The sequence below is a fragment of the Schistocerca americana genome, chromosome 3 (assembly GCF_021461395.2).
Source record: "Schistocerca americana isolate TAMUIC-IGC-003095 chromosome 3, iqSchAmer2.1, whole genome shotgun sequence".
NCBI lineage: Eukaryota > Metazoa > Arthropoda > Insecta > Orthoptera > Acrididae > Schistocerca > Schistocerca americana.
In genome coordinates, this window is record NC_060121.1 from 420,646,651 (window position 1) to 420,663,283 (window position 16,633).

The 16,633-nt window shown below is 37.6% G+C and overlaps 2 protein-coding genes across 5 annotated transcripts in view; one reads left to right on the plus strand and one right to left on the minus strand.

Moving 5' to 3' along the window:
* The window catches only part of LOC124607230 (sulfated surface glycoprotein 185-like), a 28,075-nt gene extending 17,980 nt beyond the window's left edge, over nt 1–10,095 (minus strand). For 2 of the 3 annotated variants that reach the window (XR_006978789.1, XM_047139502.1), the window contains exon 1: nt 9,845–10,095. The gene's annotated coding sequence lies outside the window, so the exon portion shown is untranslated. Of the gene's footprint in view, nt 1–8,844; nt 9,750–9,844 lie in introns of those variants that run through there. The other variant, XM_047139503.1, reaches the window with a different exon arrangement.
* A 597-nt stretch (nt 10,096–10,692) lies between these two features.
* LOC124605671 (15-hydroxyprostaglandin dehydrogenase [NAD(+)]-like) overlaps nt 10,693–16,633 on the plus strand; it is an 88,133-nt gene continuing 82,192 nt past the window's right edge. For both annotated transcript variants that reach the window (XM_047137519.1, XM_047137520.1), the window contains exons 1-2: nt 10,693–10,861; nt 11,077–11,200. In XM_047137519.1, the coding sequence (XP_046993475.1) occupies nt 10,769–10,861; nt 11,077–11,200 (217 nt within the window). In that variant the 5' untranslated portion in view covers nt 10,693–10,768. The remainder of the gene's footprint in view (nt 10,862–11,076; nt 11,201–16,633) is intronic.

Below are 16,633 nucleotides of genomic sequence, written 5' to 3' on the forward strand. Positions count from 1 at the left end.
TGATGCTGGTTCACAAACTGCTAAGATGAGTGGCATTCAACCCAAAGACACTATCTGGGAAAACATCACAGTAGCAGCAATTTAGTATAGGAGGTTATCACATATCCACAAATAAATATGAAGAGAAATCTGTCTTGTTCCAGAGTCTTGAGAAAAATAGCCAAATTCTCCATGATCACATAAAGTATGCTGAGAGCTATTGAACTGTGTTGCCCTCGCCACCTGGGTAAGAAATCACTGCTATTGTGATAACTACTTCCTGGGACTGCAGCTATCAGGTTATGCTGTGTATCACCCAGTTACAGCTGTCACGGTGTCAACTGCGACTGTTACATGTGCAAAATTAACTTTCTCACGTAACTATTGCTCATATCAATACACTGCCTTAAACAGCTGAATTTTCTGTTGGTCTGCGAGAACATCTGCACAAAATTGTAGTGAAACAAGTCCATTTACACACAGTAATGACTTTTTTATTGCCATCCACTGAGCAAAGCTATCTCCATTTTTTCATTGAATTAGCTTCTGGTTTGTCTTAACTTAATTTTCTACCCAGAATAATAAATGCTTAGTCAAGGAAAGACAAGAGACACAAAGTTGGATAGAACAACTTCTGCTTCACTGTGTATTAGACCAAATAATGCAAATACAAACTTAGCTTATTTGGATCTTACCGAGTGAGGTGCACAGTGGTTAGCACACTTGACTCTCATTTGGGAGGACGTAGGTTCAAACCCCCATCTGGACATCATCATTTAGGTTTTCTGCGATTTCCCTAAATTGCTTCAGGCAAATGCCAGGATTTTCCTTTCAAAGAGCATGGCCAATTTCCTTCCTGATCCTATCCTAATCCGAGCTCTAATGACCTCATTGTCAATGGGATGTTAAACACTAATCTCCTCTTCCTCCTCCTCTCTGTATCTTAATTTTTGTGCCAATACCCTTCCTAGCAGACTTCACAACCCATGATCAGGTGAGCTGTTTGGACTGTAATAATGCTGAGGTGGCATGGTGCAAGAGACAAGACTATCACAGTGGCGAGAGGAGTTACCTCATGCCACAACCTGACGTTGTACTTTGTACTGGCTCAGCCACATATATGACCAGAGGCGTGTCCCACTCCTGACAAAGTGGTACTTGTGTCTTACTGCTGCCCATGTTAACTCCATGTCAGCCAGCCATCAGCTCAATGCTGGTAATCCAGCCTCATCCTCAACTCGCCACTGCCTCCACTACCTACAGGCACCATTTGGCTCGGGTGCCCACTAGGCTGTCATCAACTTGCTCCTGGGTATCTTGAAGGGGTATTGGGCTTGCAGTCCACACCTGGCTGCATCTGGCACCTGACCCACCATATCTGCCAGCTGACTGGCTCCCTGTTGCTGGAGGAATGCCTTATGTAGCCACGCACTGCAAGGCTGTCCGCACTGGGATTCTAGCAAAGCCACCTTCCCACGCAGCAATATTGTCCCGACTGCTGCCAAACAAGTCACCTCGTATTTTGGTGAGGCGCACTCTGTCACCTGTTGTTTCACACACCATCGACATGGTACCTGCAGGTACTGTATGAGATCTTGCTAAATGAAATATGGTGTTGATATGCATTTCTGATTCCTCGACTGCCTCTGAACTAATTCTTCGCATGCAACATCCTGCTCATCATCGTGAGTGGGCATCCTGATTTTGAAAGTGTCAATGGACCATTCTTGTACGTAACAACTGGTGTCAGCAGTGCACAGTAACATTGAGCAACATTTACTGTTAGCATACAGCATTGTCATCGGAGCATGTTGAGTGAAGACAAACTGTCTTGTCTTGAACAACACCTCAGAGAGAGAGAGAGAGAGAGAGAGAGAGAGAGAGAGAGAGAGAGAGAGAGAGCGCAGCCTATGTGCCCGAATACGTTTTACAATAATGGATGTATCGTAAGATAGAACAGAGATTCAGAAGGCTATTACACAGAAATATAATTGAAAGTACACCATACTTATGACAACATATAAAGGTTTTATCCCTGAACCACATATTTAAAAACAACTTTCTCTCTCCAAAAATTAGCAACACACTGTCATTAGTCATACATTAACTAGTAGCTTACGAACAGAAAGAGCTACCAGTTTATGCCTGACTGCTTCAAAATATTTTATGGTTGTTTAAATGGTATAAATCATGCCTATTATAGTTTGGCTTTCAAAACTTATTTTATGCAGCTAAACATGTCCTTGCACTTTATTTTTTGGGATCTGTGAAATATTCACTACCAATATTGCATTTCGTACAGCTCTTCCCAAATCGTACCAAACAAACGATACACATTACAGGATATGACTGAATTTTAATCACACTGTGTCTGGCATTGCAGGCCTACCAGATTTCATGTATTCTACTCTCATGGATGTGATGGAGTGCCTAGCAGAATATTTAAGTGCTGTGCTGCACATGTTAGGCCTTTATTTAGCCATATTTGTAATTTTTCTTTTACGAATGGCCAGTTTCCTGAACAATTAAAGTATTCAGTAGTAAAACCACTTTATAAAAAGGGAGAAAGGGATAATGTAGGCAATTAATTTAGATATATGCCTATGCCATCAGTGTTTGCTAAAGTTATTGAAAAGGCTGTGTATGAAAGGGTAATTGATCATTTTATATCACATGATTTGCTATCAAATGTACAGCTCGGCTTTAGAAGTAGTTTAACAACTGAAAATGTTATATTCTATTTTCTCTGTGAGGTACTAGGTGGGTTAAATAAAAGGTTTCGGATGGTAGGCATATTTTTCAATTTAACTAAAGTGTTTGGTTGTGTTGATCACAAAATATTGCTCCAGAAGTTGGACCAATACGGAATACGGGAAGTAGCTTACAATTGGTTCACCTCTTCCTTTAGCAACAGACAGCAAGAGTTCATTATTCACAGTGTTGAGAATGGCTGTGATGTGAAGTCTGAGTGGGGTATAGTCAAATGGGGGGAGGAGGAGGGGGGGAGGAAGGAGAGCGGGAGGAGGGGGGGGGGGTGCCCCAGGGATCAGTGATGCGGCCACTATTGTTCCTTATTTATATAAATGATATACCCTCTAGTATTACGGGTAACTCTAAAAATGTTTCCGTTTGCTGATGACACTAGCTTTGTAGTAAAGGATGTTGTGTGCAACAATGGCTCAGTTTCAAATAGTGAAGTTCATGACGTAAGCTCATGGCTTGTAGAAAATAAACGAACACTAAATCACAGTAAGTCTCAGTTTTTACAGTTTCTAACACACAATTCAACAAAACCCGATGTTTTAATTTCACACAGTGGAGATGCAATCAGTGAAACTGAACAGTTCAAACTTCTAGGTGTTCAGATAGATAGCAAATTGTCATGGAAAGCTCACATTCAGGATCTTGTTCAAAGACTTAATGCTGCCATTTTTAATATTCGAACGGTATCTGAAGTAAGTGATCGCTCAACACGAAAATTAGTCTACTTTGCTTATTTTCATTCGCTTATGCCGTATGGTATTATATTTTGGGGTAACTCTTCCCATTCTAAAAGGATACTTTTGGCTCAGAAACAGGTGGTTCGGGCAATAAGTGATGCAAGTTCACAAACCTCTTGCCCCCCTGTTCACGAGTCTGGATATTTTTACATTGGCCTCTCAAAAACTTATGGACTGACTTATTTTGGGTTCATAAACATTTTATTTTTATCTGTTATTAGTTTTATGTTGTAATATCATTTACTGACATGTTCCATGACCTTGGTGCTTGTAAATACATAAATAAATAAATAAACTGGAAGTAAGTTTCAGAGGCAGAATTCTTCATCATAATTGGAACCAAAATAAATAAATAGAATGTCACACCCACTGATACCCAACCTATAGGCCCACTCCCCAACATACAAGCCTGCTGTTACCCTCTGTCTCTTACAGGGCTGCAGAATCATACTTAATCCCCTGGAGTCATATGAGGCACATATTTCAAGAAATGCAATGAGAAGTTCTTGAGGCATGTTATCTCGTTTCCCATCACTACAAATAATACTACCATAGCCAAACCAAGACCCTGTAAGTTCCCCTGGTTCATGCATCTTCTACTTGCAGTAATCAAGGGCAATTGCTTCTCAAAAATTAAGCCTATGGAAAAAAATAACTTTAAATTTAAAATTAAGTCCCCCATGTTGAGCTCCAAGTGGTTAAAAATGTAACCTGAATGATTAAAATCTACAAACATTATCGCAGATAAAGTCCTTAAATCAGTCTATTCTGGGCAATATTCTAGTCAGCTGACCTGGTTGTAGAAGTGAATGAAGAACAAAACACATTAGGGTACATGCATTATTGTTGGCGGCTATTCCAAATACATGTAACACCGTATTGGTGAACGCCATGCTCCTGAATAAAGTTGCTCCACAGAGTCAACCACCCCGCCCCCCCCAAAAAAAAAAGCTGTTGGACATCTCTGTTGGCCCCTTTCACGAATCTGGCAGTACGTGTTGAACCACCAAGTGGTGCCATCATCCAGTTCTGTAACCATCACCATTATAAGCTAAAATTTTGTATTTCCTCTTACCCATCTGTTTGTTTCTGTCTCTGCTTCTATCATATTTTACAATTCGTGACAATTTCTGTTTTAAGACAAATACAGAATACTTGAAGACTGAAATGAATATTGCAGAACAAATTAGGTACATAAAGTGAACATTATCAGGGATTATGAAACTGTACACCATAAAAGCTCCTTAAAAAAAATTCTGTATGGTTTAAAGTCTGAACAACTGAAATTACACTGTCAAAATACTGTGGTGTGGAATCAAAGTTGATCTGGATATGTTTCTGAGGACTGTATGAAAGTTCATGAAGCATCAACTAGGATCCCTAAGGTCTATTAACCAACAACTCTTTGACCAAACATATAAAAAGCATGACCAATACACGAAATTTTAATTTCTACCAAATGTGTGCACCAAGGAAGCTTTATCCTGTAAGGCCATGTAACCTCTCATCGCATGTATCTGAGCACCGAACAGCTGAAATACAGTACAAGCTGTTAATTTGAGGAGATAGTAATTCTAGTTCTAATACTTCAACAATATAGCAATTTTGTTTATATCATTCTCAATATGTAGGAGTCAAGACTGCACATAATGACAATAGCACTCGCAACTATCATTTGGTATTTGCTGATTATACTGGTTAACACTACATGGGGGCAGATAGTGACAGAAATTGCAGCATGCAACATGTGTGGGATCATAACTATAGATTGGAACTCGCCCAAACAGCGTATGTTATGCATGCCAACTATGGTGTAAATTATCCATAATAGCTCAAGTCTTATTCAGTTTATAAATAATGGAAGGAAACAAAGCCATGATTCCACTAATCCAGTCTGCATTGGAATATGACCCACTCCAATTTCAGTGCTACAGTGGTGAAATAATCCTTCTGATCCTGGAAATATCCCCAGCATAAGATGAAATTTCATGGCGAGGGAAACCTGCTTCCCAGAGACTAATCCTTTCCCCCTTTCAATACCTCTCCTAAGTCAACACTGTGCCATCTGACATCTACAAGGCATGCTTGTACTGTATTTCTCATTCTTTCATTTACATACTACTTTCTACAAATCCATTTACAAATGAGGGGTTTCAAGAATGTGGAAAAAGTTAAGTTACACATTAACAGACAGAAGCAGCCACTGAAGGTTACTTCTGTAAAGTATGCTAATAACAAATTACGACTAGCAGTGATCTAGATTTTATATTTCTAGGTGCGTATTAGGAGAAAACAGCTACACTGAAAGTAGCCATAGCCCTTCCTTTCGCGCTACTCATTTGCTATTTTAATCTGATACTTCAATCAACACATTTAAATAATTTAAAGCAATATTTGCTATTTAAATGCTGCCTAATTCAAGAACTTTTTAATACAAAAGTCAGAATAAAGTGAAATTTACATATGGGAGTCTAAATATTCTGAAAATGTGTAAGACCAGTGACTAATATGGTATCTTTTTACTATGTTTTCTAATATCTGGAGATTTTTTACTTCTACATAGATCTACATCAAAGGCAGATACAGAGGACAGTTTTTGCTGTACCACACATTAAGGTTTCTCCCAATTTGGAATAGTATTAGTAGCCTAAGTTTTTTCCTATGCTCACAACTGTCCTACACCATACTCAGGACAAATCCCTTCCATTGGCTGATGAATCAGTAAATTTTGTCTACTTGAATGTGAAATAGTCAGTACTTGTGATGGACACACTACTGAAAAATTTATCTACTCTTGCTAACATAAGGCATTTCAGTTAGTGTTAGCCAAGAGAGTAATACAACTTAGGCAGAAAACCTCATCACACTGGGTATTGCAGGTCTGCAGTGTAACTGCAAGGCAAAAACCAACAGAAATTTCAGCCACAGGAACTCTGAGTCCCATTTGCAATGCATAGAAAAATCTAACCAAATGAAATGTTCAGCATATTCAACAACAAATTTTGACACTTATTATCACTAGTTATAAAGGCAAAACTTCTAAGATTGCAATTACTATAATGCAACATTTACATTCACTGTCATTCTGTTTCCAATTTTTGTCTATGCTGGTATAGCAGAATAATATTTGTACTACCCATATGTGTAAAGTCTCATAAACGAAGGCTGTACTCTGCAAAACTGAGTTAGTGAATAGCAGAAGGTACTCAACAATGGGGCAATGGGGATTACTGAGTCTGTGGGGTCTATCCAGAGAAAATAAAACAAAATACCGTGGTAGGCTGCTTCACATTCTAATCACATAATGAGCATAGGAAGAAAGACTGCTTTAATGCCTTTGCGCACACTGTAACGAGTCTAATCTTGTCTTTGTTGCCTCTAGGGATGGTAAGTAGGATGCGGGAAGTAAATTTATAGATTTCACATTTAAAACTGGTTCTTGAAACTTTGTAAGTAAATTTTGGTGGGATAAGCCATACTCAGAAGTGTATGCCTTTCAGCATTTCAGGGAATACTGGTGTGTGAGTGTTCACCAGTGAGGTTCTCAGCATCATGTAGATTTCCTTTCATATTTGGAAGTCCCTAACACAATATGATTGTAATTTCCTACTATAGTTTCACCAACAAATATTGGTGCTCTAGGAGAAAATAAATGCCACTACTTTAACCTGGGAAAGCAGTTGCAAATGTATTTAATAGCAAATTTTCAGACAATGATAAAAGTGGTAACAAAAAAGAATTCAATAAAAATATGAATATTGGAATATTACATAACCTCTGTGCCAAGATGTTAAACTGTAATATATCTTCATCATATTACTATATAAATTGAACAGCATCCTTAATTCCAATAGAATTAGCAGATCTTTCTTTGTTTCTGTCATCCACTACATTCTTTTCTGATTATCCCACCTGTCTTGCTGTGTGCAAAAATGCATATTTTTACTTACATGTTTTACTTCAAATATTTGATTCACTTATAAGAAAACTGATCTCAGAAATAAGAGAAACAGCTCACTTGAAAATGTCCAACATGAATTATGTGTAAAAGACACACAAGCTGGTGACTGAAAAAAAGCACAGCAGGACAAGCCTACAGAAAAATTAACAAAATACAATTATAACAAGTGCCTTCCCTTAATTATTGAAGTCTCATTTCTTGGTGGATCAAAGAGGCCTTTGTTTCAAAGTCTTGAATATCCTGCTGCAGCCATTAGTACAAAGTATTACTGTACGCAGGAGTCCCAATGCGGGGGCAAGGGATGCCTCCTGCTGTTGCTGACCGTCACCATGTGAAGAGTCAATTTATTGTGGACAAACGGTCCATGTACCAGCATTTATAATTTTTTGTGTCTATACCCTGCAATTGCTGTTCTAGATATAAAAGCTCAAAAGAAACCATTTTCCGTGTCATTAAACTTTTTAGCACCACATTACTGTTTTTTTTATTTTAAAATCACCATTCAACAAACTAATTAATGGTACTCTTACACATACTCAAAAAATAATTGCTGAAGTGAACCACCACCTATCTCAGAATCTTCAATTACATAGCTATCTACGTACAGTGTACTAGCAAAGCAATAAGAAGAGGGAACAAACAAGATTATTGGTTACATGGACAGAAGGGTAACAGATTCATTGGGAAAATTCCAAGCAATGGTAGTGCAAGCATAGAAAGGCACACTATAAGCACAACTAACATAAAGAGTAATTTTCTTTCACAATCACAGAGATAGTATTTTCTTAAGACTACCTTCCTCACATTATTACACAGCACTGTTCTGTTTATCACTTTTAGTAAACTGCCTAATGGATATCAATCCCAAACAGCACTGATACTTAGCTTACACAATCACTGATAATGACTACATTCAATTTGTGTGTGGCTCATGAGATTATGTCCACTGCGTTTGACACCCTCGTTGTGTGTAACAAGTGTCTCATCATATACATGAAAGAGATAAATTGCTTGCACATCATTATAGGTTTACTGGTACCAAAGTATGAATAACAAGTCAACAAATGAAATCACTTAAATATTAAACCACAGTGCTCCACTGTCTGTTTCTTATACCTTTCAAAGTGCAATTTCCTTTTCTTCACAACAAGTTTACTTCTGATTACACATACTAATTTCTTCTTTTTTTTCCACCTGACAACTAGTGAAGTTTTTTCTTATCAACAAAACAAAATATTATGTTAATGAGCCATGTTTATTACAAATGTTGAGGTCAAAACTTTCGGTATTTAATCCGAATAACATCCGACGACTGATCAAAATACCAAATGTACTATTTCTATTTAATTTTTGAATGTTGGAAATAATTTGACTGAACCCAATGGCAGTCACTTATTTACTTACAGTTTACTTAAAAACACATTTACACCCAACCATTAGGCCAAGTTTCCATTAAGAAACTTCGTCTATATATGCACGCATCGTTTTACGAAGTTTGCATTTCTTTTAAATGCATGTCACAATAGTATAATTACTCCCAGAAAATTTAATTTGCAGCACTAATATTAAGCTGCAGTCAGACTTTCAAGGAGTGGGGTCGAGGTAGCGCGGGAGGGTGTAAGGGAGGTGACTCATGATGCAAAAATTAAACCAAATTACATCATGTCAACCACAGCAGCCTTTTTTTTTCCTTCTTTTTTTACGATTTCTAAGCGGTTGGTACATAGCATGGCCTCGACACACACACACACAGTTGTCACTCTAGGCATTTGCATTGACTAGAGCTCCAATCACTCTTGGTCTTCACATTTTGAACGACTCTTTCAATCCCTCCTCACTCTACATACATTCAATACACATCTCTGCATAGATTTATGTAGTGTCTGCGTGAAATATAAACAGGGATAACTATTAAGAATTACTTTGCCTATTTCGCCACGTTTGATGTTTTTTGTACATAAATAATCTGCACGTCAGTATGTAAACAGGTTGCTTCAATAAAATTATGCCGATCATCACCTGAAATTTCGTATCAAATTTATTGAATCACCTACATTCAATGATCAGCCACCTTGTTATAAAGATGTGCACTTTTCTGTTGACAACACATAACCCACATCAATTACACATATCCCAGCGTGATTATGCTGTCAGCTAGGTTACATATCTGTATTCAGTAGCCCCATAATTCATCATTTTCCATAACATAAATCCTTCAATGCATCAGCGCACATACACCATACTGGTCCACGCCGTAGTCCCTGGTTAATAATCATTACGAAATCTTATTTACATGTCGCTGAGCAACACGTGGTTACAAAATAATGTCTTTGAATATTTCTTGTCAAGTGAATTTGGGATGGAATTCAATATTTTTAATATTTAGTTTCACATTTCCACATACCTCATTATGGTTTTCTGTTACGAATATGGGTAATTCTTTAAATTTTTTGTAAATCGCAACAGTTTCTGATGCGGTTGATGCCATCTCGTAGACACTCACGGGAACTTCTTGAATAGTTCAAGCCTCAAGGTATCGATTATGGAGTGTATCGATGTTTCGTTGCCGAACTACAAGCGCGAATCGGATGCGATCTTCACAAACAAGACTAAACCCTTTCTGCTTGTACGAACGCGAACTAACTGTATTAATGTGTGTTGTAGGATATATGACTGTTCCCTAATGCAAGGCGTCGATGTTTTGGCGATTGTATCGATTATTCTCATTCACCTCGACATCTGCACATTTCACCAGAAATGAGGAAGACGTAGTACGGCAAACGCTGTTGAAGTAATTGACATTAGTGTGACTAATTATGGAGTAAGAAATTATGATGACGATGCAAACGGATGCATAAATCGTAATGTATGATAGCGCTTCATAAAGAAGTCAACGTTTGCTATTTCTTTTTTTCACTTACGAATTTGAAGCAGTGAGAAAAAATTATAGGTGATCACTAATCAAATTATATTTCTTTCGTAGGAATAAAATTATCACATACAGTTTCAAAACAGTTTTCTTCGTTTTCCTTTGTTGTTTTGCTGATTGATTAGTAGAATTTTGTATGATACTGCAAGAGTTCTTGATACACGCAATTGTAAAAAATGATCCAGTGTAACTAATGCAACATGAGTGATATTGTTATTTTTTGGATACGGTCAAGGAGTAGTAATGTCAAATATCTCGTCCAATCTATATTTCTAGCGTCATCGTAGCGTGAAATATCTTGGCAGTTAAAGGCTTTGACGAGTACTGTCAGATGAAACACCGGTACTCTGTCAAAATATGTACATATATTAGTGTCTCTGTAGTTGGTAGAATATTGACATGGATTTGAAAGGGAAAGTAGCTCTAGTAACAGGAGGAGCTGCAGGAATAGGTCGCGCTTACTGCGAAGAGTTGCTGAAACATGGGGTGAAGGTAATGAATTGCGTAAATTGGGACCTGCTTCGATTTTGTTGATGTATTTTTGCAAGAAGAATAAATTTCTACATTAAGCGTGTAGCGTAACCGACGTCGCGTAGACCGTAATAGTGCTGTATCAGCACTTCGATACTTGAGATAGAATTCTATATTGTAATGATAGTGTGGAGGAACGCCATGATACAAAGATTAACAAAACACCAATGTTACAGGTTTCTATATGCGATATAAATGCTGAGGCAGGGGAGCAGCTTGTTCAACGGTTGGAAGAAAAATATGGCAAAGACAAAGTGCTGTTTTGTCAGTGTGATGTCACGGATTACCCCCAATACGAAGGTTTGCTACATTTTGAGTACTGCGATCGTTCGACGTTTTTGCATGCTTAACATATAAATACTTCAATATTTACGGTTCTGCTTGTGATAAAATGACAGTCTAGTAGTGTAGAAGCCACCTTATCATAATCATTTTTTACTCATCTGTCAAATTTAAAATCCGTCCTTTTTGCGAGTGAGTGAAATACGAAGAGCGTCAGAAATTTTTCTCGTTTTCGAAGTAGACAAAATGAGCATGTGCCACAGTTTTAAAGACTGTAGACTAACCAGTAGGGGTTAGGGAGGGGATGGTGCCACATTTAAAATACGGACACCGTTAAACAATTTCAGTTACTCACCACTGCAACCTCTGTGTAATTGGTTGACAGTTCCTTATTCGAACAGTTGCTGACTGTGCTGTACTGTTATGTAAACATGGTGTGATGCTGTGAAAAGTACACAGTTTTTGAATAGCACAATTTTTGTACACCAAGGTAACTGAGGCACATCATACTCATCCTCCCCATTTATTGGGAGCTGCTGTATTTAAAATTCCATACACTACTTCAAACACTTTTTGTAAAGTAAGTACAACACTGCATTAATCTTGATGGCTGCACTTGGGGAAGATTTCAATAAACCTGTGGGCCTAGATTTCAACACTCTTGAAGTGTACCTGCAGCCCATCAAAATAATTTATTTGGGCAGTAATATATAACTATGTGGAGTAATAGGTCCAAAGTAAGTTGCTTTCCCGTTGACTTGGGTAATATGTTATGAAATTATAGAGAGAATTGTATTAAATCAGAAGTGAATGAGGAAAAAATCGCAAACGCCATGAAAGCAGGAAAATATGGCATGTCTCTTAAAACTGCTGTAGATCTGTTTGGGATGTCTAGTGTAGTGCATTTGATAGGGTGAGATACAGAATGCAGATAATATTACACTGGGTGACAGTAATCAAGCACCAGCTTCACTCATGGTATACAAGTTTTCAAAGATGAGGAATTTAAATGTTACAATTACATTATTAAAAGTTAGAAATATTAACTATGCACTGACAAACAAATATATCTTGCTTACAAAATGCAAAACTAATGGGCTCTAGCATACATAGTAGTAAGGGCACAAACAAAATAACAAATTTGACTGGGTCAGGGATGTTATCTGCTTCCCTTATGGAAACCTGAAACCCAAGAGCAACAGCTGTTAATAAATGGAAACATCAGACAGATATATATTTTGTATTAGGGATAAGATACTCATTCAGTTACTTTCGTATAAGACTGAACATACACCATGGATGTATTAGTAGGTTTCTTGCCTCCAGAAGGAAACAGCACAACTGAATATGAACCTAGCACAAGCAAACAAACTCCAGCAATTTTGTTGTGTAGTCTTAGGCCAACAACATCAAAAGCAAAGGACTGCAATCAAGCACAAGTAAATGAGACCTAGGTGAAGATATCAGTCCTTTTCCAAAGGCATTTGGAAAAGCCAAAACTGGCAGAAGAAAGAAGAAAATCATTGGTAAGCCAGAAAAATGATTGGGGCCGAAGAAAATCAAATCTGGAAAATAAACAAAAAATTAAATTGGAGGTTGCGAGAAAAGTTACGCTGAACAAATTTTCTGAATGTGATGATGATTAAGCCGTTTTACAGGGCAAGTTCGATTGTGAAATTATGGACTTAAGTAGTGATTATTTAAGGACTAAATGTAAATGTTTTTGAATCTGTGATGTTTGCAGGAAAGAACAATGATATTTATGTGTAATTTTTTGCATTTGCAACCACAGATATGTTATACGACTAGTACATCAATATTTAATATATGTTTTGTTGACTTAAAAATAAAAACAACTGTTGTTGTTTAGGTGTTGAAAATGTCCCATGAAGTGTTGAAAAATGCTCCATTCTCAGGGTGGATTTCAACAAAAGTATGCGTCAGCTGAGATGTAATATTTGACCTTTCATTCATTACTGGAACTGTGACAAAAATTTGCAAGTGCTAATTACAAAACAATAAAATTGGTTTGTTAGGAACAGTTTTATAATCTAATAGTTTGTGCAATGTGTTCCTCCTTTGTATTTCTTGCAGAAGTGGTGTCATATCAGGGAAGTTCAGGAGATGTGTTCTGTCAACTTTCCATACTAGAAAACCTATCTTTGAATGCCATGTACATTATTTGATGACACCATCCTTCCTTTACTGCCACTGGTTTGGTCTGTGGTGCATATCCAGTGTGTGTGTGTGTCACTCAATTTTCCCTCCTCCATCTCTCTTCCAGGACCAATTTAATCACCACTAGTCTCAGTAGCATGCCCTGCCAGCACACCCACTTCTTTGGGGGGGGGGGGAGGTGGACGATGAAGAATATCTTAATCTTACTCTATTTTTTAGTCTCATAACTTTTTGGACTCACAAGATGTATGTATAATGTGTCTTCATCAACAATTATAGACAGTAACTTGGAACTTCATGCTTCATTTATTATATATAGTTGATAAAATCTGTGCAGATGAACTGTATTGTCCACTCCACCCCCAAGTTTGATGCTGCCTCATATTTGCAAAGCCAGTTAATAACTTTCACAAAATATCATTATTTGTTTCCTCACTTTATGAAGTGGCAATATGTGTATCATCTGCAAAAGTAATTGATTCAAATGCCTGACCAAAATGAAATGCTGTATTGTTAATATGAAATATGAACTCTTAACTGCCCTATAGTTAGGTACTATTGTATTCCCATTGCAGTTTCTCCAGATGCAGAAGCAGTGTCAGCCTTCTGAGGTTTGTTGTAACTTAACTACATTTCAGTTGTTGAATCGGAAGTGTACCAAATGTGTGCAGAGTGATATACCCATATGTATTATAAAAAATGTATGCATGTACATATGTACCACATCTACTCCTATACCACTGGATCAGTTTCAACCAAATTCAGTACCCATATCACTTACTGTTTGGAAAGAATCAAAGGTTGGGTAAGGACCATTTACCCACCGAAGGGGTGTAGGTGACAAGAAGTGCAGCCCACGATATGCAAATACCCAGACTTTATTCATCAAGTATTTGATGACGAGAGAACTTAGTGACTTGCAACAAATTCTGCAAATCATTTCAAAAATGCTTAAAAAAAAAAAAACTTCTTTCTTGATGACAGTGCCCCCCTCCCCCCCACAAAATCATGAAAGGGAAAACATTTTCACTGTTCATGCAGAAAAACTGCCACATCAGTTGTGTTTTAATTTGTTACTTGTTTGCTACTAACTGTACTCACAATACACTTTGTAGACAGTCTTCACATAGACAACTGAATGTACCTGCAAAATTATATCATTATACAATACATAGTTCAGGACATGACATCATAAACACTGAGATGTGTGAAAAACTGCTGAATCATGCATGAAGTTCAACTATATTGCTTCTTTGCTACTAACTCCAGTCACAACACATTTTGTAGACAGTATCCACATATGCCACTGAATGTACCTAAAAAATTATATCATTGTGCAGCACATAGTTGAGAAGATATAAGCGATAATCATTGAGCTGCATGAAAAGGAAATTGTAGGACAAAATTTGCTGGAGACACAGGTGAATGATGTGTACAGATAGGTTTTTTTTATATATATATATATATATATATATAGTGTGGAATTTTGTCTTTAAATGTGTGTGTGTGTGTGTGTGTGTGTGTGTGTGTGTGTGTGTGTGTCCTTTTTTCCCCCTAAGGTAAGTCTTTCCGCTCCCGGGATTGGAATGACTCCTTACCCTCTCCCTTAAAACCCACATCCTTTCGCCTTTCCCTCTCCTTCCCTCTTTCCTGATGAGGCAACAGTTTGTTGCGAAAGCTTGAATTTTGTGTGTATGTTTGTGTGTCTATCGACGTGCCAGCGCTTTCGTTTGGTAAGTCATATATATATATATATATATATATATATATATATATATATATATATATATATATATATATATATATATATATAGACTTACCATACGAAAGCGCTGGCAGGTCGATAGAAACACAAACAGGCACATACATACCCACAAAATTCAAGCTTTCGCAACAAACTGTTGCCTCATCAGGAAAGAGGGAAGGAGAGGGAAAGACGAAAGGAAGTGGGTTTTAACTTAGCAAGCATAATACTTACTATCTGGAAAGTTGCTACTTGCCATATATCTGAGATGCTGAGTCGCAGATAGGCACAATTACATTCTGTCCTGGATTTTCCATTGTTTGATTACTATCTGGAAAGAAATACTGTGGGGATAAGAGCCAGCAACCATCTATTGGGGTGGAGTTGATAATTTGGAGAGAGAAGGGAGTAGGAGGAGATGAAAGCAGATAGGGGGAGGAGGTGGTAGACAAAAAGGGAAAAGAAGAAATTCTCAGAAGTGAGAAGAGGAGATGGACAGCAAGAAGGATGGGAAAGGGATTAATATGAGATTAGTTTAAACCATGGGTACTTTGCTTGTATATCTTAAAAATGTAGCTTTTGCGATAACAGTGATGGAAATTCATGGATGGAGCAATATGTAAAGTTAGGGAAAGGCAACTACTCACCTATGGCAGATCAGTGTATGGAGCACAGAAACACAAAATAGAAAACAGGATTTACACTAGCTCTCAAGCACTCTCTCTTTTTCTAGCAATTCTCATGTTGATCCAACATCATCATCAGTTAAGACTGCAGTGTGCATTGGATCATAGAGATTGGACTATAGATTAATTGAAAGAAGTCACCTGGACAGATTAATTATGCTTCCTGTTAGATCGTGATCTTGAATGTGTCCAGATGCATTGCCACATAGACACACAGTAGTGGAGGTCATATTATGCAGCGAAGAAAATTCGCATGGCCTCCAATGGGAAATGTAGTGGTAATTGAAGGGACCTTAACAACTGTGAACTACGTGGACATTACTACAACCACCTGTGTCCCCTCACACTTGATGTCTTCCTTAACAGTGGTACCATCTTCCAGCAGGGTGACAGTTGTCATAAGGCAGTAATCCTACTTAAGTGGTTCTTGGAGCATGAAAGAGAGCTCTTGTTGATGTCTTCACCACTAAATTCATCTAATCTGAATCCAATGGAAAATATCTAGGCCACTGTTGGGCACCAGCGCCACACCAATGGACCACTGGCTGGTAATTTATGGGAATTGTGTGTCTTGTGCATAAACATCTGATGCCACCAACCTCCCGATTCCTACCAAGGACTTGGTGAATCAGTGCTGTTAGAATCATTGTTGTATTGTGTTCAAAGGTCGGACATTATGATATTAAGCAGGTTGTTATGATGTTTTGGTTGATCAGTGTACATCCTAGTGGCCATTTTGATATACAACCTGTTATTGACTAAATATATTGAAGTGACAAGTCATGGGATAGCGATATGCATATACGCAGATGACAGTAGTATGGTGTGTACATGATATAAAAG